The sequence below is a fragment of the Camelus dromedarius genome, chromosome 11 (assembly GCF_036321535.1).
Source record: "Camelus dromedarius isolate mCamDro1 chromosome 11, mCamDro1.pat, whole genome shotgun sequence".
Lineage (NCBI taxonomy): Eukaryota > Metazoa > Chordata > Mammalia > Artiodactyla > Camelidae > Camelus > Camelus dromedarius.
In genome coordinates this window covers 57197778-57222099 of record NC_087446.1, presented here as the reverse complement: position 1 = coordinate 57222099, position 24322 = coordinate 57197778, and the positions used below count along the sequence as shown (strand labels likewise).

Sequence of the window (24322 nt, the reverse complement as noted above, 5' to 3'; positions counted from 1 at the left end):
GGATGGACTTGGGGAGGCTCAGCACAAGCTCTCCAAGTGCGCTGGAGCTGCTCAGCAGAGAACTCTGAGATCCCAGAGACCTTCCGTGTGGGCGTGGAGGTGGGGCTCAGGCTCCGGGCGGGCATGTCCTCTCCCAGGAGGCCAGAGGGCCGCTTAAGCCCAGGGCCCAGGGCGGGTGCCCCTCCTGTCCGCATCTAAGTGCAGTACTAACCTGGGGAATCAAACTTTAGAGCAAAAGTGTGTTGACGAGGGACACAAGGTCACAAGGAAGAGATTCTTTTCAAAGTTCACTGAGTCAGAGTTCCCAGAACTTTCTGCCAAAGCAGAGGAAAGCCCACAGCTTGGGAAGACAGAAGAGAAAGCAGGAGCTGCCTGATCCACAGCAGGACAAGAAACACAGCGCTAGGCAGTGGTCAGGTAAAACCAAGCATGTACTAGGCAGGCAGTTATGCCTGAGGGACTTAGCTGCCCCACCAGATCAGGCTCCAGAACACTGCAGGGGAAGGGGCCAGGGAGACCCTGTCCTCAGAAAAGTTCTCAGAGACTCTTCCTTGGGATTGCAGGACAAGGCCAGAATGCTAGCCAGAATGTGAGGACTAGACCGCTTCAGGCAGAACTAAGCTTAGTTAGTGCTTTTGGGTGATTACAATGGCTGGGACCCGAAGACCCTAAAGATGAGTCTCCCTCTGGCCCTTCCTCTAAGACCAGCTTACACCAGATACATACCAAGCGCATGAGCAGAGAAATGGATTCCCGATTTCTGGTTTTAAGCTTGTCAGTCTCCTGGCCCAGCTGTAGGAGGCTGACAGAAGCCACCTGTAGGGGAAGAATTCATAAGGAAGCAGATTTTTTATGGAGGTCAGAGTAGGACAGCCTTGGGCTACAGGAAGTTAAAAGATCAAGGAGGAGAGTTAAGAAGTGCTGGGATGTTCCTGGAGGCTTAGGGTGGAAAATGGCAAATCTGCTACGTTTCAGAGACGCACATTGCTTCTAAAACAGCCAGTGCAGACAACAGGAGGTTGGCGGGATGGAGGAGAGGTTGCAAGGGACAAAGAAAGAACCTGAAACAAAGGTAGGTAATACTGTATATGCCAGGAGATTAATGTCTTTCCTAGGCAACTCCCAGACACCACTGTCATCAGGCTGTTCACAGCTGACTCCCCACCCGACCAGAGACAGAGCTGGGCCTCTGATTCAGACAGCGCTCTTGGTATTCTCCCCCTGTCAGCTCCCAGATGGCTGTCCTCTCAGTTCACTTCCAGGTCCCCAACAGATCAAAGAGGGAGGAAGAAAGGTGATTAATGGTATTCCAGGCCCAGGTTACCTGCATTTAGCAAAGAGGGTAGGAGGGGAAAGCGGGGGGCGGGGGAGGAGTCCCTTCTCACCCATCTTAGAGACCTGGTGTGAATCCTCTTTATATCGAAGATGCTCAGAGCCCATTCGGTCTGGCCTGCTGTCCCAGTTTAAACAGAGACCCTCTCACTAAGCTTCCAAGCTCTGACATGTACTTCTCAGGATAAAAGTATGACTCCCTAGAGAATATGATCTACTGTGCTTCCTCCCAAAAGGAGACAGATGAGGTCCTAGTTTTTAAATCGGGACCGTGCTTTAAAAAGGAATAATCTCCCTGTTGCTGAGAATGCTCAAGCAGGCACTGGGTAATGGACCATGTAACAGAAGTGATGGGTAGGATTCCTCCACAGAGGATTTAGAATGGAAGACTTGGGGGCCTCTTTCAACAACAGAAAGAGATTACTTATTCTGTTTTTCCAGAGGCAAAACTAAGATCAATGGTGATAGTTACCGGGAGTCCAACTTCGGCCAGAAAAAAATTTTTTTCAAACAAATCGGACACAACCTACAGTAGAATCGGCTGCCTGGGTGTACGTTCCAGTCTCTAGAAATCTAGACCAGTGGTTCTCAAAGTGAGATCCCAGGATGAGCAGCACCAGCATTACCCCGGAACTTGTCGGAAATGCAAATCTTCTAGCCCCACCTCTAATTTACTGAATCAGAAATTCTCCAGATGATTCTGACTTACAATGAAGTTTGAAAATTTGAAAAAAGTTTAACTTTTTATCAGCATTAGACTGGGGAAGGGTTATAAAACTCAGCGTCTCTCCAACTTCATTGTACATGAGGTCTCCTGGAGACCTTATTAAAAACAGAGGCCTGGACTCACCCTAGGATACTCTAATTCATAGGTCTGGTGTAAGGATCAGGAATCTGTTTTAACAAGCTCCTTGGGGTGTTCTAAGACACACCAAGGTAGTGAACCATGGATTCATTTTAATCCATTTAATAAATGGGGAAAACTGAGGCCCCTGAAGTTTGGCCCTTCAGAGATCACACAACTTCTTGGTGGCAGATCCAGAACTAGAACTTAGATTTACTGACCCTTCGCCCAGTGCTCATCCTAAGTATTTGGGCAGAGGCTGAAGTGCCGGCTGTTAGGGAATTCAGAAGAAACCCTGCCTTTCACGAAGTGGCCTCTCACTACTTACTAAACACATAGGATAGGAGTTTAGACTCCCAGGCCTGCTCGACAATAACTGTCTATGGATTTAAGTAAGCCGACTCCCACTAGACTTTGCAGTCTTCCATTCCTTATACCTGAGACCCACTCACCACCAGAAATTCCTTGAGGTGCGTTTCAACGTTCTTGTTGTAGACCGTGAAGAGGGCAGCAGGCACCTGGATGATGGCTTTGGTCAAGCAATGAATATTGTTGCTGTAACCTGGGTTATTATTGACAGAGGGGGGAGGAAGAAAAGGAAAGTGAGCCTCCCCCCCAGGTGACCCCAGCAGGGGCTGGCAGGCATCTGGGAGTCAGGACAAGACTAGTCCTATGAAATTTCACTGGAATTGAATTTTATGGATAATTCATTCTCAAGTGTTCTTTGAAACAGAACTTTACGCCTGAATCAGAGGTCTGTATTTTCCAGAAAAATGTCTGTCCCATCTCCCTACCCCGGGACACTTACCTAAACTGTACTGGTCCCTCAAACCTCCTCCTTACTTACCATCCTTCTCAATGCTATAGAAGGAGGAAGGGTCCGTGGCAAGGAGGGGCAGGGAAACGGCGAGAAAGATCAAGAGCAGGCAGGCCACCTTATATTCTTCCTCAGAGGATGACGAATCTGGAAAGTGGGAAAGAGAGTAAGGTCAGTGACAGGAGTTTTCTTCTCTGGGGCCCTGCTTCACAGAATGCCTGGGAGGATCACATGAGGGAACATCTATGGAAACACCTCACAGAGCACTAGGGGCAAGTCGTTACCGCTGCAGGGGATGTGGCCAGCCTCCACTTACACAGGGCCCTGAGCGCTGGAGGCATCCCCTGGTGACGGAGCAGAGCTCCTGGCAAGGGGCTCTGCTGACATGCAGTCTGAGGACACTCTGTCAGCTGCCTAATGGGGTGGAGAGGCAGCAAGGAGAGGCAAGAGTCTCACCAAAGCCAAGAATTCAGAAGAGTTAGAGCAAGGCTGGCATTTTTGAAAGGGCTTGATACCAGCCCATTGGTTCCATCCTATTCTGAGTGTGTATGAGTATGAATGTGCTAATCAGAGATGTGTAATGGAAATGTAAGAGACAAGTGTGGGACCGGGGGAAGAAGTGAATGGTGTCAAGGTGATTATAGGGGTGGGGAAGAGCACAAGATCATTCTGGGGAACTTGGATGCTATGCCACACAACTTGGCGTGAAGTCATGTCTACTGTGTACTCTTCACTCACTGTTTCATTTGCATTCATCTTCTTTCCCCAGCCAGACTGTAGGTTCCTTTGAGCACTTGCCGAGTATCAGACTCTCACTTAATACTTTTTACCTGATTGACAGATCAACTGGTTGGAACCTGACTAGACATCTAAATTGCCTGTGGAAGTATTTTCTGGGGATTAGGGACTGCATTTTAAGTCTTTTCTTAGCTCCCAGTTTATATCCTCTGAATGCACAATCCAAAAAAAAAGGCTTCTCTGACACTGACATTGACAATCCTACCCAGAATAGGGCCCAAGCCCTCCGTCACCCCCTTCCCCAATCTTACCAGTCTTCAGATTGGCAATGGCGGCCACCAGGGCTGGGTCAATGTCACAGCCCACCCCTGCAGCAGATGCCAGCTCAAAGACACTCAGGGTCACCTGGTAGAGAAGAAAACAACATTCTGGAGAGGGTTCCTAGGAGAGAAGTACTAAACAGAAGTTATAGGTGGTCAAGAGTCCTGGATCACAGATTCTAAACTTCTGGTGTACCACCATCTTTTCTAGTATTCCTTTCATAGATTTCCCTAACCTACAGGGGGGAAAAAACCCCAAAAGCTTTAGCACTTTAGCGTGGCATTCACATACTCCACAGTGCAAATTCACTTTCTCAACCTTACATCCCTAAATGCTTCCTACACTCAACGCAGCCAGGGTCATTTATTCACTGTCTCCAAACTACAGCTTACGTTCTTACTTCCACACTTTCGTTCATGTGCTTCCCTCTTCTAGCATGTCCTTTTTTCTTGAGAGATAATAGAAAATACATATATATATATATATTGGTCCCTGCCCTGGTTCCTGACACAGGGCTCCTAAAACTCTTATAACTTCCTAAATGATAAAAACACTAGAAGCATTTTTTGTTCATATGAGGCAACTCTGGGTGGGCTCCTGGATGGCTCCTGGTCACCAGAAAGACCAAGCCTTGGTCAGAGGCTGGGAACTTGTCAGCCCGACCCCTCACTTCTTCAGAGAGGGAAGAGGGCCTGGAAATGGAGTTAATAATAGCTCATGCCTACTTGAGGAGGCCTCCATAAAATCCCAGTAGGACAGGGTTTAGAGAGCTTCCAAGTGGGGAACACATCCACACACTGGGAGGATGACGCACCCCAACTCCACAGGGACAGAAGCTCCACCATCAGGGCCCTCCCAGACCTCGCCCTATGTATCTCTCCATCTGGCTGTTCATCTGTATCCTTTATCATATCCTTTACTAAACTGGTAGATGTGTTTCCCTGAGTTCTGTGAGCTGCTCTAGCAAATTAATGGAACCTAAGGAGGGGGATATTGGAACCTCTGATCTATAGCTGGTTGGTCAGAAGTACAGGTGACAACCCAGGCTTGCAACTGGCTTCTGAGGTGACGGGGGCAGGCTTGTGGGACTGAGCCCTTAACCTGTGTGATCTGATACTATCTCCAGGTAGACAGTGTCAGAATTGAGTTAAACTGTAGGACACCCAGCTGGTATCACAGAGAATCGGTGTAGGGAAAAACCTCCACACATTTGGTGACCAGAAGTGTCAGACATGAAGTGTTCTGGGTGAGAGTAAAGGAGACTCACAGGAGAGAAACACACAGTGGGGAAGAACTGGAGTTTTCCCTACATAGGAAGGAAAAAAAGACTGGAGTTTTTCCTATTCACCTCTCCTCTACTTATATCTAAGTGACACCCACCCTGAGGCCTAACTCAAATTCCCAAGCTCATCTCTCCCCCCTTAAATTGGTACCACTTACTTAGCACTGACCACACACAGCACCTGGCACCATCCGTTATCTTTTCAGGTAGGAGGTGAGACGTATGGCTTATCTCACCAACTAGGTAACATTTTTTTGTTTAACCTCATGGCATTGAGAGGGGAGAGAAAGTCTTTGGAGTGAGAAGATCTGGGTTGAAATCATAGCACCACCACTTATTAAATGTGGGACCTTGGCTAAAAGTTCCTTAGCCTCTTTGAGCCTCTGCTTTCTCATCTATAAAACTGGGATAATACTACCTACCTCACAGAGTTGCTGTGAAGATTAAATCAGACCATGTGTGCAAAGCATCCATCTAGCGACTCACGGAGTCACTAAGAGACTAATAAACATTACTCCTCTCGCTTTGCTTCCTTTCTCTCAAAGCCAGGCATTTTGCATTTCTTTTTCTCCTCTCTAGGCTTTAACACAATGCTAAGCACATAGAAGGCATTCCATTAATATTTATTGATTCCTGAATCTCTCATTGTACCCAGAATCAGGTTCCCAAGATGTAGCCCCAAACCCATACCAAGTATTTAGGCCCCGTTTGAGGTTAAAAAAAAAAAAAAAGACTTCAATATGTTCTAGAGAACAGGAGAAGTGTTTCAACTGTAGACAACTAAGTGGAGTACCTTATACAAAGAACCCCACAGATGTAACAGTAAACACATTTTGCCTGTGGTACTGGACACGGAAGACAAACCTTAGCCACATTCTGCTCTGCCCTTTATTTAAATTCCCTACTAATTAATTAACCCTGATTAGGACCTAGGAGATCAGGGATCTGGTCCATGACCTGTGGTTTTCTGGAGGAAGAGGGGGATGACTGAAGGAAGCCTTCTTTTCTCTTCCCCTAATCTTCTCACCCCTCTGAGGCAGTAACAGAATCTCTAGTGGACAGGTCATCCCCCTCTCCACCCCACCTGCTTATTTTCACAAGCAGGCAGAGCCTACAGCCCGGAGCTGCCGATGAGATATCAGCTAGACATGCTCCTGACAGGCTGGAGCATCCAGCCCCAGCGTCAACAGCTGCCAGAAACCCAGGCTCACAGTGAAGTCCCAGACCAGTCTAACATGGTGGCCATCCCTGTGAAACAGCGCCCCCTCATGGCCTGTGCCCACTTGACCCTCACCTGATTGCAGACAGAGGGGAAAATTTCATAACTCCTTTGACCTCAAAGTAAGGAAGTTTTTTATTTTCTTAACATCGAACTTTAATACTTCCTATTAACCAGTTTCCTCTTCTCACAGACCTCCCTCCATTAAGGTAATCAATTATAAGAGAAGTACCCTGCCCTATAGATTTGAAGGCCTTTGTTCCCAGCCTTCAGCTGTATTTCCTGCAAAACATACTCATCTGTTCCAGGTGATTCAAAAGGCAAGCTGACACAAGGTGCGGGAGGGGAGGGAGGATGTTTAACTTGGGGTGCCTACAGACGCCCCTCTTCCTTTCTCCAACTCTGTAGGAAATGGGGCCTGACGCAAATGACAAAGACATAGAGGAACCAGAAAGTTTCAAAACTAGGAGGAAGGAAGAAAAGGCCAGAAAAAGAAAGGAAAACTCTTAAGGGCAGGCAGGGTGGGTGAGAATGGAAGGAAAAAATTTTACAAAAAGGACCCAGCCCCCTGACTAAAGAAGGGACTTGTCTGCACATAATTCAGCATCTCATTTACACATCTTAGGAGAAAACCTACAGATACTATTCTAGACCTTACTTTTCTCCCTCCAATAATGTTTCCCAGCCCCAACATGGTCTCCCAGGCTCCCACTTCTCTCCATTCCCTGGGGTCTCCCCACTCTGCCCCCTCTCCAAGAATACGTCTGACCGATGCCCCTCCCTGCACAAGATCTCCCCTAGTATGTTTCTACTCAAATCCTGGCTCTTCTCCCTGCAGTATTCTTCAGAGCCCTCTCTCCCTTACAAGAGCCTAGCTCCGTCCTTTTACAACAACAAAAAATCTCCTAATTGGATTCCACTCTGCACTCGCCCATACCTTGATATCTGTGTCTGGAGTGACAAACTCCTTCAGGCACTCGATGGGACCCATAAGAAATGGGCAGTGGGAGGAGAAAACCTGGAGGAAAGAGAGGATAAATGAGTCCCCAGGACAGTGGCCAGTGCCTTCAAACATGGGTGGACACAAAAAACAAAAAAAGGGCCTCAGCTTAGAAGAGAATGTAGCCAGCTTCCCCTGCTACCCTTCTCCTCAGGCCCGTAGGTCTTCTCAGCTCATGAATCTCCAGAGCTCTTCCAGGACCTCTAGTGAATTACATTCCTTTCTCCTCAGTGCTCACAAACCCTTTCCGCAACTTCTCACACAAGCCCTACCTTGGGAGGTGTGTGTTTATTCTGTGGCAGTCCCCTCTCCCCCAAATCACCTCCCGAAGTCCCTCCTGGGCCATGGCCCTGAAAGTGAGGATAACTCCAATGATGGTCATGCGCTTCAGCACATTTTCGGCCCCTGAGGAGAAAGAAGAGTGTTAGAGAAGAGAACTTAGGAGAATAGCGATGCTTTTGCATCTTCAGACCCAGCCCAGCTCCCAGATCTCTGAAAACCCCTGTCATCCGCAATGCTTTTCCCACAGTTCCTCCTCCCTTTAGGGGAGGTGCTCACCCATCAGTTGGGGCAGCAGAGAAGCCATCAAGTCCGCCTTGCTGAAGTTGGATCTGATCTGAACAAGTATATCCATGTTTTCCACCACCAGCTTCTGCAGCCGGGACACAGGGCCATTCAGCAGGAAGATGAGACCCATGGTACCTCTTCCCCCCAGCCTCCCACTCCTCCCCTCTTCCCCCGAGGCTGGACCTTCTTCCCGGGGCCTTGCTTCCCACAGTACCTTCAGCTCCACAATCTGAGAGGTCACATGCCACATCAGGTTTTCACTCAGGAACTTCATGCCGTAGGGGCCCAAAAGTTCAGCCAAGGCCCGCATCTCTGGAATAGAGTCACAGCAGTGCCAGGCGGGACTCGGAGGGCAGCGGCGCATCTGCGCGATAGCTATAGGGCAACCTCAACATTTCGCACGTTTCTCAGCAAGGACAGGAAAGTGGGAAGTCGGGAAGCAAAAGTGGCCAGAAATCCCGCATTGAGGCGATAGGTCTGGCCTGCCTGCGGGACAGTTTACCCTCTCCCCACTGCTACTCACACCAAGACATACCACAGATGATAACTATCTACTTAACATTATTAGAATCTGTCCTTTCCCAAGTCCCTTTACATGGCACCTGGGCTTTACGCTAGCTGGACTAGCTGCACTAGCTTTATCTGATATAAGACCTTAAATAACTCACTGACCCTCTCTGAGCCTCAGTTTACTCCTCTGTAAAATGAAGAAATTAGTATCTGCCCTGAATACTTCACAGAGTTGATACGAGAGCAAGTAAGATACTATATTATAAAACCTTAGAAAACTATAAACATATGTGTATGAATGAGGAATTATTATGATCATTATTAATGGTCCTCTGAGGTATGTGGCAAATCACCCTCATTACACACATGGGGGATTAAGTGCTTATCCAAGTCACTTAACCAAGCCAAGGACTGGTACCAAGAACCTGGCTTGTGCAATGCTTTACTGCCCCTTACTGCATCCCAGCAGATGCCACAACTAGCTCCTGACCTGAGGTCTGGCTTTTTCCATGTTCCTCCCTCCATTTCCCTTATTTAATGCCTCACAGTTGAAGTTTTCCTCTCCTTGAGCTACCTTTTCTTCTTTCATAATCAACACACATCCCCAGAGTCCCAGCTGTTTTCTCCCTCTAAAGCCTTCTTCTCTCCAGTCTGCCCACTTCCTTATCCCTCCCTACCCAGCCTGCTTCTGGCCCTTTGTGAATTAAATAAAACCTGGCTGGGGAAATCCCATGTGAGAAACACCAGTGACAAATTCAGACAGAGAAGAGCTCCAGCTATGATCTTTGGCTCTGGGCTGTCCCAGCAGGGCAAACCATAAAGACCAGAAGTAATAAGAGGCCAGTAGAGGAAAGGTGCGTTTAACATGGTTAATAAGAGATGAAGGGAAAAGGAAATCAAGACTCCACACTCCAGTGTTTACAGGCAGGACCAGTTCATCTCCACCTCACCACTGACAGGGGAAGTGGAACCGGTCACGGCAGCCAACACAGAGCCTCATGTGGAGTAAATACTAGATATTTTTAAAGTCACCTATTTACAATAAGAACAACTGAGCTGAGAACCAGGAAAGGATTTCCCAGCTGGTCATCTCAGACCCTGCTAAAACAGCTGACAGAGAGAGGGACTGTACTGCCTTCTCTGGAGAGAAGACACGCTCATCTACCAGTTTGGATCTGCCAACCTTCCTTACTCTAGTCTTCTCTACTCTAGGCTAGTAACCCTAGGGCATCCTTCTCTTTCCATCCATCTATTTTTGCAGCAGCATTGGCCCATCACCATGGTAACCCAGGGAAATTGGGGTGGTGGTGGGAGAAGGGGGAATCAGCATTACCTCCTGCTGCTTGTCAGTTGTCAGCAAGACCTAAAGCTGATTTTAGATGCTGCCTACAGTCTGTGGGTGGAGTTGATGAGAAAGGGACATCTGAAGCCTCCAGCAGGTAAAGAGTAGGGTCAGCTTACTGACGAAGTCAGTATGAGGGGAGGAAGAAGGTAGAGCTGGAAAACAGAGCTGTGTACTCTGACTTTCATAACACCCCTGAAGGAAGGGGAAGAACGGAGAGGGCAGGGTCACTGAAACATCTCCTACCTGTCTCAGATGCCATGCGGGATCCATGATTTAAAGGGAGGTGAGAGGAAGGAGGAGGCAGTGGGATAGTCATGAATCAGACAGTCAGTAAAACAAATCTATTTAAAAGGATCTTCATGGCTTCAAGCCCTCTTTAAAAAGAGAACAACTTCCCAGCTCATTCACTACACACTCCTTATCCTCCTGCCTTAAGACACAAAAGCACTTCTATACACGGGGAAGCAGCGTGACATAGTGATTAAGCACCCAAGTTCTTGAGTTGAGATCCCTGCCCTACCATTTATGAATGTGCACCCTTCATCAAGCTCCTTAACCTCTCTGTGTCTCCGTGTCCTCATCTGTAAAATGGGGTAATAAGAGTATCTATCTCAAGACTGTTGGGAGGATTAAAAGAGTTATTACATGCGAGCACCTAGAACCCAGCCCTCACTAAGTGTCATCCACCATCTCATCATCATTATTAAACTTCAGCAGTCCAAGCACCAGCTACGTCTCTAAAGTGTATCCCTAAAGAAGGAGATGATACCAGACCACTGTTCAATGATTCCGAACATTAGAATGTCCTCCTTATATTTACTCTTTACCCTTCATTATGTCCTACTCTTTACTCTTTGTGGAAATGGAAAATAACCATTTACTACCCTTTGAAGAATAAATCCTTTCAGTGACTTGAGTGCCCCTGCCTAGCTCCTAACTCCCATAATTTTCCCTCTCCACTTTCAACTCTCAAGCCACTCCTCAATACTGGGTCTCACCTAGAACTTCTTTTTATTGTCCCTACAGTGGAATCTAACAGAGAAGCTGAGGAGAGTACAGAATGAGCCTCTGGGAAGGTAAAAGAATCTAGATGGGGTCCTCAGGCTGTGTAAGTGTATTAAAGGAAAAGGCTCAGCTCCCTGACCGGGAGACCAGGCTGTGGGCTCACCAGAGATGTCAGAGAATTCTTCTGCACTGAAGTTCTGCTCCCCTTCTCTGGGGAGGCTGACGAAGGCCTGCATGGCTGGGGAGAGGATGATAGTCCCACTGCTCGCCTGTCTAAGCAGACTTTCTAGGTACCTACAGGGTTGGCAAAGAAAGCACAGAAGATTAGTGTTCAACCCCTTCTCCCTACCACCACTGGGCTCAGGAAGAGAAACTCCACCAAAGGCTGAGGTAGGGAGAAGAGACTCGAAGAAAACAGCACAACACCCTAATTAACACTCCAAGCTGCTGGCTCAAAAATGACTGGCAGTAACGTCATTCCGCTTTGCCTCTAACCTACAGAGAATTTCACTGTGCTGCCAAATGTAATGGTGTGCACTTCCCCCACCAAACCCCTCTACTCCAAGTATTGCGCTCCCCTCGCCCTTGACCTTTCTCTGTCAGGTAAGACAAGCCCAAGCTGACACGGAAAAGACTCCTCCTGACTGGGCTTCTCTGAAATATACTTAGCCCCAACCTCTCCAATGAGAGTGTTGGACCCAGGGCCTAGGATCCTGGAAGTGGGTCTCAAGTCAAACCTCCCGGACAGAGAGAAGCCCCACGAACACTTGTCATCCAGTCTACAAATATTCCCTCCTAACCTCTGGGAAAGCTGAGAAGGCCTCCAGCCAGTGTCAGCAGAGGGCTTGGCCAAACCCTGTCACTTACCCAGGCACTGGCTCTGGGCCTACGTCTTACAGAAGTCACAAGCTAACCATAGGGAGGTCAAACCCAGCTCTCAGGCGTGGGGTTTTTTTCCTTTTAATTTGTCCCTGTTGGCATTTGTACTGCAAACCTTGTCTCAGTCCTTCCCCCTCTTCAGGGGGTTCTTTGCAGCCTGGTTCCTGCGGAGCTAAGACTGGATGAAGAGCGCCACCCAGTGGCCTAGGGAGATAGGAATCCACCTCCTTTCCATCGCGAAGGAACTATTGCTGATTTCTGCCTCTTTCAGTTTTGGGGAGGAAGCCCCCTCTCCCTACGAAGAATAATCTACTAGATTCAACATGGTCATGTCGGGAGGTGAGGAAACAGTGCTCCAGAGAGATGGTGTTAGACAGAATGGCCTTCAAAGGGAGAAGCTGAGTGAAAAGAAAAATAAGAGAACTTCAGAAAAAGGAAGAGAGAAATTAAAACAGTAAGAACCCAGAAAAGGAAGGTTAGGAACTGGAGATTAAGAGGGAAAATGTCAAATTGCTACAGAGTAGGTCGACGGACGTTACATGGAAGGTTAGAAAGAAACATCATGGTGGACAGAAGGGGACCTGAGTTTGCCCCAGCTTACTGCTCCAGTCCTCAAGCGGAAACAAACCTCTGTTTGGGGGTCTATGACCCGAGGAGCTAAAATGCCTGGTCCTGAGGTCCCACTGCATAAAGGGGAAAGTGCTAACCAAGAGAGAGGTGAGGCAAGAGGAGAAGCAACACGGACCAATTTGTGTAGAGAGTGGTGATAGTCTGTTCCCCACACGAGTCCAGTGGCTGTGTCTGCTGCAGGAGAGCATTCCGGATGACTCTGGACACATCTGCACCTAAAAATTGCGCCAGTGACTGTATGAAACCGATGTATGCTTTGACTCCTGCCAACAGCTCGGAAGGCCTTGCGATCTCCTGGGTCGTGGCATTGTAGCCAGCCAGCCACACAATGGCTCTGGGGGACAAAAACCATAATTACAATCATAATGATGAACATAGTATCAGTTATCACCTTTACACTGTGTTCCAGGTGCTGCACTATGATTTAATTACATGCATTATCTTGTGTAAAGCCCACAGCAACCCTATAAGGTAAGTATAATTGTTATTCCCATTTTATGGATGAGGAAACTGGGACAGAGATAGGAAGCCACCTGCCATCTGTGAAGACCATTCAGCTGGCAAGTGGCAGAGCGGGGACTTGAATCTAACAGCATTTGACTCTCAACCACTATGCCCTTCTGCCTCCTCTGGAGAAATTAGGTCAGGTGGTAAAAGACCTGGGCTCCCAAATGCCATCTAACTCTACATGTGGGCTCACGCCACCTGCATTCTTACAGCCAGCATTTGTCTTTACTCCTTGGGAAGAATTAGTTCCAACCACTGTCAGAAATGGAAAACCACACCTAGAAATCCTTGGAAGTGCAGTGCAATCCGGAGTGGCCATGGGATGCCAGGCAGAGAGAGAGTACACTTGGCTGGCAGGCAGTTGTAGCCAGCCTTAGAGAAGGCAGAATAACTGGCCACGCTGTATTACTTCAGGGGCACACCAGGAACACTCCTCCTCACTGCACCCCCAGCTCCTTCCAAAATACCTTCCCCAGGAACCTGAGAATTCACAATTAGAGTCAGTCCTCTGCCTTAAGGCTACCTTCCTTAAAAGGTAAAGAGTAAGAGAAAGAGGAACAACAGACTTTGCCAATGACAAGCTTTTGTTGGTCATCAGCACATCAGTATGAATGAGTTCATCAGATTCTTCCTAAAGCCACAAATGTTTGGGAGTTTTTTGTTTGTTTTTGTGTTTTGGGAGAAATGTTTATGGCAGGGGAGAGGAAGGGAACAGGAGCGCCTGCTCCCCAGGTGAAAAGGAAAAGAGAGGAGGCACCACTCGAGGGAAAGTAATGCGGAAGGGACAGACCGGAGGCAAGCCTGATCTATCTTAGAGTTTTCACTGAGGCCAAATATTCAGGGAAAACCGGAATATCATGCCCATGCTGCTCCAGGGCCTAGACCACTGCCAGCTTCTGAAGGTTTGCATATAAGTAATGATCAAATTGTTGCCTTCCTGACATTTTGTTATGCACCTGAGACACTTCCTTCCATATAGCTAAAGTGTACGGAATAAAAACAAATTTTACTGTCACTCAAGCAAAACCTTAACTGAAAAACAAATCTGCCTCTCCTACAATCACAACACAGACTCTTAACTGTTCTCCCTACTTCTGTCCTTGCCCCTCTAGTGCAGACAGAGTGAACCTACTGAAATACTGAGCGAAATCGTGTTACTGCTCTGCTCAAACCCTGCCACGGCTCCCCATCTCACTCAGAATAAAAGCCAAAGTCCTCCCAATGACACAGAAACACCTGAACTGTCAGTCTGCCACTCCTCCCACCTCTCTGACCTCACGTCCCACCAGCCCCCCTCCGGCTCATGCTAGCCTCCTTCAAGTTCCCCGAACACACCAGGCATGTTCCCACCTCAGGGCCTTCACACTTGCCTAAAATGTTCTTTCCCCAGATAGTCACACACTTGGCTTCCTCAGTTCCTTCAGGAATTTACTCAAATGTCACTTTCATGAGTGGGTCTTCCGGCCACCCTAAGTAAAACTTCACCATCGCCACTTTTCCTGCTTTTGTTTCCTGCTAAGCACTTAGCATTATCTAACCTACTATACATCCTACTCTCTTCTTTTGTTTGTCCCTCCCTCTCCCACTAGAAGGTAAGCTTTATGGGGCCGGGGATGTTTATTCATTTTGTATACTGCTATATCAACAGCTCCTGGAACGCTGCTGACACATAATATATGTTCAATAAATATGTGTTGAATGAATGAGTAAATATACTACATATTCCAAATGAAACATGGAAGACTAAGAGATTATTCATAATAATTCTTCTCTTCATTCCCCTATTTGCTGGCTGTAGTGCCCAATTCCAATACAAGGAATGTTCTTGCTACTTTAGGAGGCAATGGAATGATGGGCAAAGTGGAGGGAAGGAAATTTATTTGTTGAGGCCTATATATGTCATTCATTATTATCTTCAATTCTCTACCAATTCTCAATTACAGATAATTCTCATTCTAAGGTAAATGTCACTATCTTTACTTTAAAGGGAAGGGAAACTAAGGCTCAAACAGGTGAGATAACCTGCTCCAGTGTCTTAGCTAATGGCCAGAATGTCAACACAGGTCTGCTGACTGCAAAGGCCCCACTCGCTCTACTAAACTGGTGATGATTAGTTCTGGTTGTTCATCAAAACCATCTGTAGAGGTTTGGGATTCCTTTCGTTTATTTGCTTTTAATAGAGATGTTTCGGATCTAGACAGATTGACTGCATCAGAATGACCACCAAGATGAATCCAAAGAAACCTAACTTTGAGAACTACCATACTATGCAAACAGAAGACAAAGAAGAGAGTGATACCTGTTGAGTCTGGCCTCCAGATGGCTGCTGAGATACTCAGAAGGGAAGATGGTGTGTTCAAATACAGAGAAGCTGTGGACGTGATTCATTGTCAGTGCCAATTCCGTCAAGTTTAGGTGCAGCTTGTCCATGCTGGGTAAAATTGAGAAAGTAAAATGAGCCTCGATTACAGGTCTGGCACTGCATGATAGTATCTGGGAAGGATCTGTCAGGCCCATGACCCTTAGACCCCTTCCATCTTGTAGGAAAACTCAGCCTAGAGCTGTACACACTGATGCTGACTTCAAAGGCAAAGTAGAACACGCTGAAGTGCTTTTCCGCCTCTGCCACTCCCCACCCCGCTCCCCACCGCACTCCCCACCCTACTCCCCACTGCACTCCCCACCGCACTCCCCACCCCGCTCCCGCACTCTTGCTGCATCACCTCCCCTCTTCCCTGTTCTCCCTTCTTTGATGTAGTCCCGGCTGGCCCTCTGGGGCCCCAGTCCTCACTTGGTGACAATGCTGCGGTTCTTCCGGTGACTCTCAGCTCCTGGCTTGTCTCTCTCAGGCTCTCCTTTTCTGGGAGTCTGCCTCTGCTTCATGGTTTTCTTGTTCTTGGCCTTGCTGATGGTAGTGGCACAGTGCTTAGGAAGAAGCTTTAGAAACAAACACAAGTAAATGGAGAAATCAGATTTGTTCTTAAAACTGCCAAGCAGTCCATCTAACAGCTATAAATAGGTCCTCCCTTATTGTTTTTTTGGGGGGAGTAATTAAGTTTATTTATTTGTTTATTTTTAGAGGAGGTGCTGGGGATTGAACCCAGGACCTTGTGTATGCTAAGCATGTGCTCTACCACTTGAGCTATACACTCCCCACACTTCCTTACTGCTGTTCTCTTCTCTTTCCACCTTTCTTCTCTTTCCTTCCATGCATCTCTTTCTCTAATGGGGGCCTATTTGGAATGTGCTCACCCCTTTCATTTTTCATTAAATATCTCCCCATGTTTAGGCTCAAAGTTTCAAGGCGGCAGTGTCCTTCAGGGATCAGATCATCAATCCTCCACCCACTTCCTAGGAGAGAGAGTCTTCCCTAGTGGAAAAATTCAAGTAAGATAATACGATCTAAGAGCCCCACTCAGTCGTGCTTTCTGGGGTCCTCCAACCTGGAAAGACAGTTTGGTTCTGTCAGTATGGACTGCCCATCTCACTTGCTACATCTCTTCATATTCTGTCCAATGGAGACAGTTACCCACACCACCTCAGCCCTGCAAAGACTCAGAGTTCAGTGTGCCCAGCACTCTCTTTCCACTTCTCTTTTTCTAAAATAAGATATCATATTTCTTGCTAGTTAAACATCAATCCTGCATCTCTTCTGGTCACTGAGATACCCGAGTTAGCCATACAGAAAATATAAGATAGAATTCTATATTCAGGCATCTCCTTCAAGGTAATCACCTTGGAATTCCCTCCATTTAATCCAAGGTGGCTGAGCAAGTGTGGAAATTCCTCATCTGGAATTACTCTTAGAGCAGGATAACAGCCATGAGAAAACTCGTTTTATTACTCGATAGTCATACTTCATTTTTTTAAATCGAAACTTTTACTGTTTCCAAAAAAATCAAGTCTACCTTGATGGGCAAGATGTGTCAACTGTGAAGTGATGCAAAAATGGCAGATTCTAAAAGTAGTTCCGAAAAATGTAACTCCATCAGTAATGGCAACATCACTAATCATTTATTCAAAACAATAACTTTGGAGGGGACAATACTCATTTGCAAAAGTACTGGTGTGTGTGAAAATCACACTCACGTCATGTTTTAGTCAATTCTGATTTCAGCACTGAGCAAGTATCTTTAGCTGTGTCCCCTGCATGTAATAGGAATTCAAACTGAGTGATGAATATTCCCATAATCGTACTTGTTTACATTTCTTCTTTGCATTGATTATTAAATTTCTTTCAAACATATTATTTGTACTCCTTTTTCCCTTAAACTGGGATATTCCCCAAGGGCAGGGATAGTGTACCTCCCTTCTGGGACCACCCCCCAAACCCAGCACAGGGCTTAGTGACCAGTAAGTACCAAATAATACAGCAGTTAACATCTATTGAGATTTGCACACCAAATATTTAACACACTGTATTTCATTTCACCTTTATAATATTTCTATAAAGAAACTATTTTTATCCCCATTTTACATGCAAGAAAATGGAAAGATTACATAATAATACACACACACACACACACACACACACACACACACAACCAGACTCTCCTTCTACCAAAGTTGCTACAAAGCCTGACTCAAACCCAGGAAGGGTGGGTAGTCTAGGAAACCTAAAAGACTCCAGGGCAACAGCAAAACAATTTCCTCATTTTCAAATTTTCTGTAAATTTAGGTTGAGCTAATCATGACCAGGTGCTGTGAGTCAGCCACAAGGGAGGGGAGGGGAAAACAACAGACAAGGACAAGAAAGAAGCCCTGAGGATAAACACACAGGAGGCGCCTGAAAATGTTCAGACAGCCGCAGATCAGGGTGCAGATGGACAGAAAGGTGAGACAAGACAGGTGATCTGGGGACCACTGTTCTAAGTGTGTACACGCAGAGCAGAGAGGGGAGGGGAAGTGAATTAGAAAGTTAACTCATCTCTTGGAACTCTTCAAATGAGAGCACAGATTTTGTTGGAGTGCAGCTGTTTAAATAAGAGTATTTTTAGACACCCCTAGTGCTAAGGGAGTAAAGACTGAAAGGACTACACTAAGAAAAGAAGCTTGCTAGTGGGTAGGATATAGCTCAGTGGTAAGAGTGCATGCCTAGCATGCATGAGGTTCTGGGTTCAATCCCCAGTACATCCATCACAAAAGATAAATTTCAAAGGAAAAAAAATTAATTACCTCCACTTCTCAAAAAAAAAAAAGTCAACTAGAAAAGAAGCTTGCCATCAACTCAAGTCCACAAAAGCCCAGCCCTACCTGAAAGGGTCAGAGAACTTGGCATTTAAGAGGAAGACAACAGTAGGTAGAGGGAAGACACTGAGGGATGGCAGAGGGGAGGCAGATACAGAGAGAGGACTGAGCCTACCTGCTCGCTCAGGTTTCGCTGTTCAGCACAGATCTCCAGGACACAGTTGCCTGTCTGCTTGGCCAACTCTTCCAGGAAGGAGTTGCAGTGATGAAGGCCATGGTTCTTCAGGTGGGGGTACTTTGGGAAAGAGGAACCAAGGAAGAAACTGTCATCACCAAGACAGCCAGTTCTTCCTCTTAATACTGCTCTGATCCCCTGGCCTGGGCCACCCACTCCTACAGAAGAAGAAAGAGACCCAGAGAGAGGATACGTTCTACATAAAGTTGAGACATTTAGGGACTTGTATCAGACATCTATGTTTGTACCCTTCCTGGGACCAAAATCAACCCTCAGAATTGTGTTTTGGAAGAGTAAGATGTGATTAGAGAGATGACAGGGTTTGGATTTCAGGGTACTCGCCTCCTCTGGGCACATCTCATGAGTGCACTGGACAAAATGAGCACAGATCAGGGGGAAGGCAATGGCATAACGCAACATGGCAGGTTCCTCCAGGGTCATAGCAAACATCTTCTCAAAGGTACGGAGATGAAAGCTGAGGAAAAAGGGGAAGGAGACTTAAAACCAGGGTTTATGAGCTGGTCCCTTTGAGGTGGAGAGAATAGTCATTCCCTCAACAAATATTTATTTATATTCATCCCTCCCTCTTCAATTTCCCTACCCTTAAGGCAAACAAGAACCCAAGAAACGCAACCCTTTCAGACCTTTTCACTGAACCCCAGGGCAGGTTACTGGTATCTTCTTCCCTTTCCTTGCACAAACTATTCCTCCCTCAGAACCTCTGCATGATTTGGGCCATTTCCCCCTCATTTAGAAGTACTACTAATTTACAGTCCTCCCAAAATTTGACACTCAGGCTCCAGAAAACTTTCTCAAATAAATTTCGGGATACTGATCATTCCTTAAACCTGTATCCTCTTGACATCATGCACTCCTGTTACACGTTCTGACATCTGCAATTATTATGTTGATGTCCTTTTCACATGTGGGGACTGTATCGCCCCACCCACGCTGACTGCAGAGAGCCGAGCCAACATAGCTTGCTGTGTGTTGGATCCTTCAAAGGGTAGAGTTATGCACAGACAACAGTGGTCACTCAGTAAATGCCAAATGATACCTAAGCAAGATGAACCAATTTGCATTCTCCAAAGGCCCTATTCCCCAGCCCTCCCAATTATTTTTAGTTCTCTCCACTAAATCTCCAAGTTTTCCATGTCTCTTTAAAGTCACTGTGTCCAAAGAATAAAAAGAAGCTGAAGAAGGTTCCAAAGATAACAATGAGGAAAAGACAATCAAATTATCCCAGAGAAGGGAGGGCTGCGTAAAGTCCAAACGGCCTTCCCTAATGGAAGCTGGCACAAAAGGGAATCAACTTCAAATTCCTATCACTTGGTAAAAGCTGGAATGAGGAAGCAGTGGAGTTTGAGCATCTGCCTTTCAGGAGATCTCAAAGAAAACAAGTTTTTCCTGCACGTCTAGGGGAATCAGAGTCCTCCACAGAGGCAGGCAAGAGATCAGAGCAATTGATAAAGAACTCTGAGTCAGAACATACCAGAAAATCGATAAGTCAGAAGTTTCCACCAGCATGTTCTCCACTGAGTCCAGCATCCGGGAGTGAAAGACAATGAGGTTCATCACCTTGGCTAAGTCAGGGTTCTCGTGCAGATGCAGGGGAGCCTTAGCCACACTGGTGTATGCCTGCGGTTGGGGTTGGGGAAAGAGTAGAGAAACACAAGATAAATGAAAAGGACTCTCAGCCTTGAGACAGTCTGGCTGGGGTTTGTACTGCCCAATCAGCAGTTTTCAGTGTTGAGTCACTCCATACAGCAGAGCTCAGGAGTTAAAGGGAGAAGGGATCGTGAGGGAGAAAAAACCCTGAGAATGGGGGACCATTAACAGGAATAGACCTACCTGTAGACGGAACCAGTCCAGCCTCAGTCCAGAAAATTCAAATTTCTCTCCATTATCAACTGTAAGAGAAATAGCAGTTTAAAAGGAACTAATAAAACAGCACCTCTATCCAACTGCATGGAATGCGAGAGGCTCTTCAGAGTCATCTTGACCCATTCCCTGGCTCGAGAGATCAATATTTCTAGAAAAAACAAGATGTTCACCCTCACATATACTCTTCCTCCTCCATTTCCCTCCGGTTACCTTGTTTGGGATTTAGAGAGGAGAGAGTACTGACGAATGAGGACATTATGATGGACTCCTCCTCAGGACACACAGACAGGTTCTAAAAGAGAAGGGGGGGTTACCGTCAAGGGGGCATAAGTTCCACCAGGAGGGAAACGAGGACCACAAGTCTCAGTCAGTGTATGAAGGTAGAAAGAATTGCGAAGGGCCATGAATAGAGAGAAAGAGCCTCGCAAGACACAGATGAAACTTCCTTACTTCCCTGCCATGCTAACACCCAACCGCCCTTTATTTTTCTCTCCTATTTCTATGCAGCTTCAGTTGGGGAAAAACTGCTCAGATTATTAGTCTTTTTTTTCTTAAACAAATGTAGAGGGGAAAATTGGGCTTTTTGATACACAATCTACAGAGCATGAGATTCAGCCAGGGTGGCCCTCAGGGAAAAATGACCAGGAATCACCCTGAAATTTCCAAAGTATCACCAATTAAACATACTTGAATGATGTCACTGAGCACAAGAGCATCAAATCTGGCCAGGTACTGAAGGTGGTATTGCTGTATCACCTTGATGTGTCTTCGGACCAGAGCCCGAATCTCTTCCAACAAGAAAAGCAGTTCTGCAATGCTCCTACAAGGTCAAGGATGAGACAGAGATGTACGAGACTGAAAATGTGTACCGAGACAAAGACAGTGACAACAGGGCAGAAACCGTAACCTCCCGAGGTCATTTCATGCCCCCCCCCCGATCCCTTTTCCCAGTCCATCTAAGGTCAGGAATCTTAACCACGCCAGGTACTAACGAGTCAGCATAGTCCTCTGGTGTCTTTGTCTTGGTGACATTTTCTGTGTGGCGAACCAGCCAAGTGACCTCATCACGAATGAAGGACAGGGCCATGAAAGCAAAAAGGGCCTAAGGAGGGGACAGGGACTATGAGAATTTTCTACTTTAAAAATGGATTTCAAAGCACAGAGAAAACTATCAAGAAAATATACATACGGATACAATTGTGTAGCCACACCAACAATACTGTCCAATGCTAAACACAAAAACCCACCAAAAACTATCTGACAAGAACCAGACATGTATATATGTTGACATTGGCTCACAGTCAATATCCCCTTATCAAATTAAATTTTAGAAATATTTACTAGGTATGTATGTGTTTTAAAAAAAAAAAAGCAAGCTCTGTCTTCAATTAGTTCACTCTCAAATACAGGATGAGACAAGCACACAAATAGCTATAACATATGATATACTGTAATAGTGCCCCAAAAAAGAGATACAAAAACTTTAGGGTACTCCAAGAAGATTCAAGGGAATTAGCATATACAAATACAAATAGATCACAAAAATTCAGAAATGCAAAAACTCATGAATGCCAAGCCACCTCCCATATAGGAGCCTTTTATCATTGGACATCATCCCCCTCCCAGCATTTCTTTCTCTTGCCTTGGGACCCAGCAGTCCTGGCTCATCAGTCAACACAGATTCCAGCTCTTTCACAGCCACCCTCAGAAACTGGCGTCGTTGAGAATGAAACTGGCCACTGAAGAAAGAAAATGGAAACTAGAGAATACTGCCTCTCCTAGGCTTAAAAATCCTCCGAAGGCAGTGCGGAAGAGCTGCATTTAGGATGGGTGTCAGCCAGAAGGAGGGCTCAGTGCTAGTTAGACTCAGTAAGGAAGCACAAGGATCTGGGGCAGCAGCAAGTTCTGGGGTTGAGACAATAAGGCTGGAGAGAAACTGGGGTGGCTGAGTGAGAACACAGGTCAGGAGAGAGTGCTGCTCCAACCCCTCTCGAGAGCTCACTCCCTACCTTTACCTGTTCGCGATCGCGTGTTCCTTGCTCTCCTTTATGTCGGCCACTCGCTTGCCATACCTGCGGATTGACACAAGCACAGCAAGGTCGGCCACACCACCAGTTGGAGGCCTTGTCCCACCTCCCCAGTCCTCACAGATTCCCAACTACAGCCTGAGGGGAGCATGGGCAGTACTCACCACCAGGATCTTTCCAAAGATCCCCCTTTTCACCCTGGCCTGTCAACAAGAGACTCAGAGAACTTAAGAGATTATCTAGTTGCCGTCATTAACTGGCAAATAAAACAATACCTAGGGAAGAGCAGTGACTTGCCCAAGGTCACACAGGGTTTTAATGGCAAAGCTGGGACTAGATGTCTTGTCCTGTGCTCCTGCCTTGACACCTTCAAGCCAAGTCCTTCCAGGTTTGAGGAAAATACAAGAAGTGGCGTATAAATACAACCCAGACCCTGCTCTCTAGTAGAAGTAGCTACTCCAGCCCTAACCCTGGCTCCCACTCCCAGCCACCTTCTCTTGGAACTTAAGCTTATTCCTTTGTCACTTTCCTTCTCCACTGGTTTATTCTCTTCTCCCAATACGTAAGTTCAAAACCTCCCTTATTCTAAAAGGATCCTCGCTTGACCCTGACAATCTGATGAACTTTGTCCATTTTCCCACATCACTGAACTCCTCCAGAGAGATAGCCCTACTTTTTTCCACCTCGCCTTTCACTGATCCTGGAAGCCCATATAACCTTGGATACTGAGCAAACTGCTCTAAGTCACCATGAACTTTTGAATCACCAGATTCGATGGCCTTTTCAACGTCCTTTGTTTGCCTGTAATATTTGACTCTCCTGACCATATTTCTTTCTTTCTGCTAGTGATCCAAAAGTCCCACATTACTTTCAGCTCTGTGTGCTCTACGTCTTCTCTTGTCCTGCATCTGTTGCCACCACACTAGTTGAATTTATAACCTTTCACTTCCCTTCTCCAAACCACCCCTTTATTGAGCTTAGCGCAAAATCAGAACAATTAGAGTTGGAAAGTATCTTAATTAACTCTGGATCCAACTCCACAGCATTCCTGGTAGGTAATTATTTCATCCTCTACATGGTACAATGGAAAGCAAGAGGATTAAGAATCAAAAAATCTGGAATTATTTTCTAATTCCATCTCTTATTAACTGAGTGATACTGAAACTGAGCTTCCATTTTCTCATTTATGAAGAAAGATATTAACACTTACACTTCAGTATAAGTAACACAAAGATTAAATCTTTATGTCAGAGAACTCCCTAAACTATAAATCTTATATGTTAGTGTTATTGTTAGTGAAGGGGAACTGAACACTTTCAAATATCCCTTCCATTCCTTAGAAGTAGTAATCATTAGGATGTTTTTCTATATATTTCTATCTATCTACCTCCTGTAACTTCTAATTATTAGTCTTGGATTACTCCCTCTTAAATCTGGAAATGACTTTTTAATGATAATACTCAGTTGTTGGGAGCATAAGGAATAAGTTTTCTCATACACTATAGATAATACATCTGTTTGGAGAGCAATTGGGCAAGAGCTATTACACTTTGAAATATGCATACCCTTTACCCAGCAATCCCACTTCTGAGAATTTACCCTCTAGAAATGTTCACAAAGAGGGGGAGAGTATAGCTCAGTGGTAGAGCACATGCTTAGCATGCACAAGGTCCTGGGTTCAATCCCAGGTACCTCCATTAAAAACTAAATAAATAAATAAATAAACCTAATTACTTCGCCTCCAGCAAAAAAAAAAAAAAAGAAAGAAAGAAAGAAAAAGAAATGCTCACAAAGATATAAGTCTAAGGATGTTCATTACAACATCATTTGTAATGGCCTTTTTTTTAAGTGAGGAAAAGAGTTCAAATGTCCATCAACAGTGGACTGAGTAAATAAATTAAGTTACAACAACATAATGAAATACTATTTGACTGTTAAAAATAGTAAGTCTCTATAGATTGATATGCAAAGATATCCAAAACACAGTAAGTTT

At 45.9% G+C, this 24322-nt stretch overlaps 1 protein-coding gene across 2 annotated transcripts in view; it reads right to left on the bottom strand.

Moving 5' to 3' along the window:
• NCKAP1L (NCK associated protein 1 like) overlaps positions 1–24322 on the bottom strand; it is a 39082-nt gene that overhangs the window by 3372 nt on the left and 11388 nt on the right. The window contains exons 10-30 of one of the 2 annotated variants that reach the window (XM_010994087.3): positions 22318–22374; positions 21945–22041; positions 21295–21404; positions 20990–21122; positions 20513–20594; positions 20270–20328; positions 19911–20056; positions 18761–18893; positions 18359–18478; positions 15788–15933; positions 15296–15427; positions 12605–12823; positions 11144–11274; positions 8335–8432; positions 8112–8205; positions 7876–7958; positions 7491–7571; positions 4043–4136; positions 3024–3140; positions 2629–2738; positions 727–816 (exon numbers count right to left, since the gene is read on the bottom strand). In XM_010994087.3, coding sequence (XP_010992389.3) covers positions 727–816; positions 2629–2738; positions 3024–3140; positions 4043–4136; positions 7491–7571; positions 7876–7958; positions 8112–8205; positions 8335–8432; positions 11144–11274; positions 12605–12823; positions 15296–15427; positions 15788–15933; positions 18359–18478; positions 18761–18893; positions 19911–20056; positions 20270–20328; positions 20513–20594; positions 20990–21122; positions 21295–21404; positions 21945–22041; positions 22318–22374 — 2332 coding nt within the window. Of the gene's footprint in view, positions 1–726; positions 817–2628; positions 2739–3023; positions 3141–4042; positions 4137–7490; positions 7572–7875; positions 7959–8111; positions 8206–8334; positions 8496–11143; positions 11275–12604; positions 12824–15295; positions 15428–15787; positions 15934–18358; positions 18479–18760; positions 18894–19910; positions 20057–20269; positions 20329–20512; positions 20595–20989; positions 21123–21294; positions 21405–21944; positions 22042–22317; positions 22375–24322 lie in introns of both variants that reach the window. The other variant, XM_064491073.1, reaches the window with a different exon arrangement.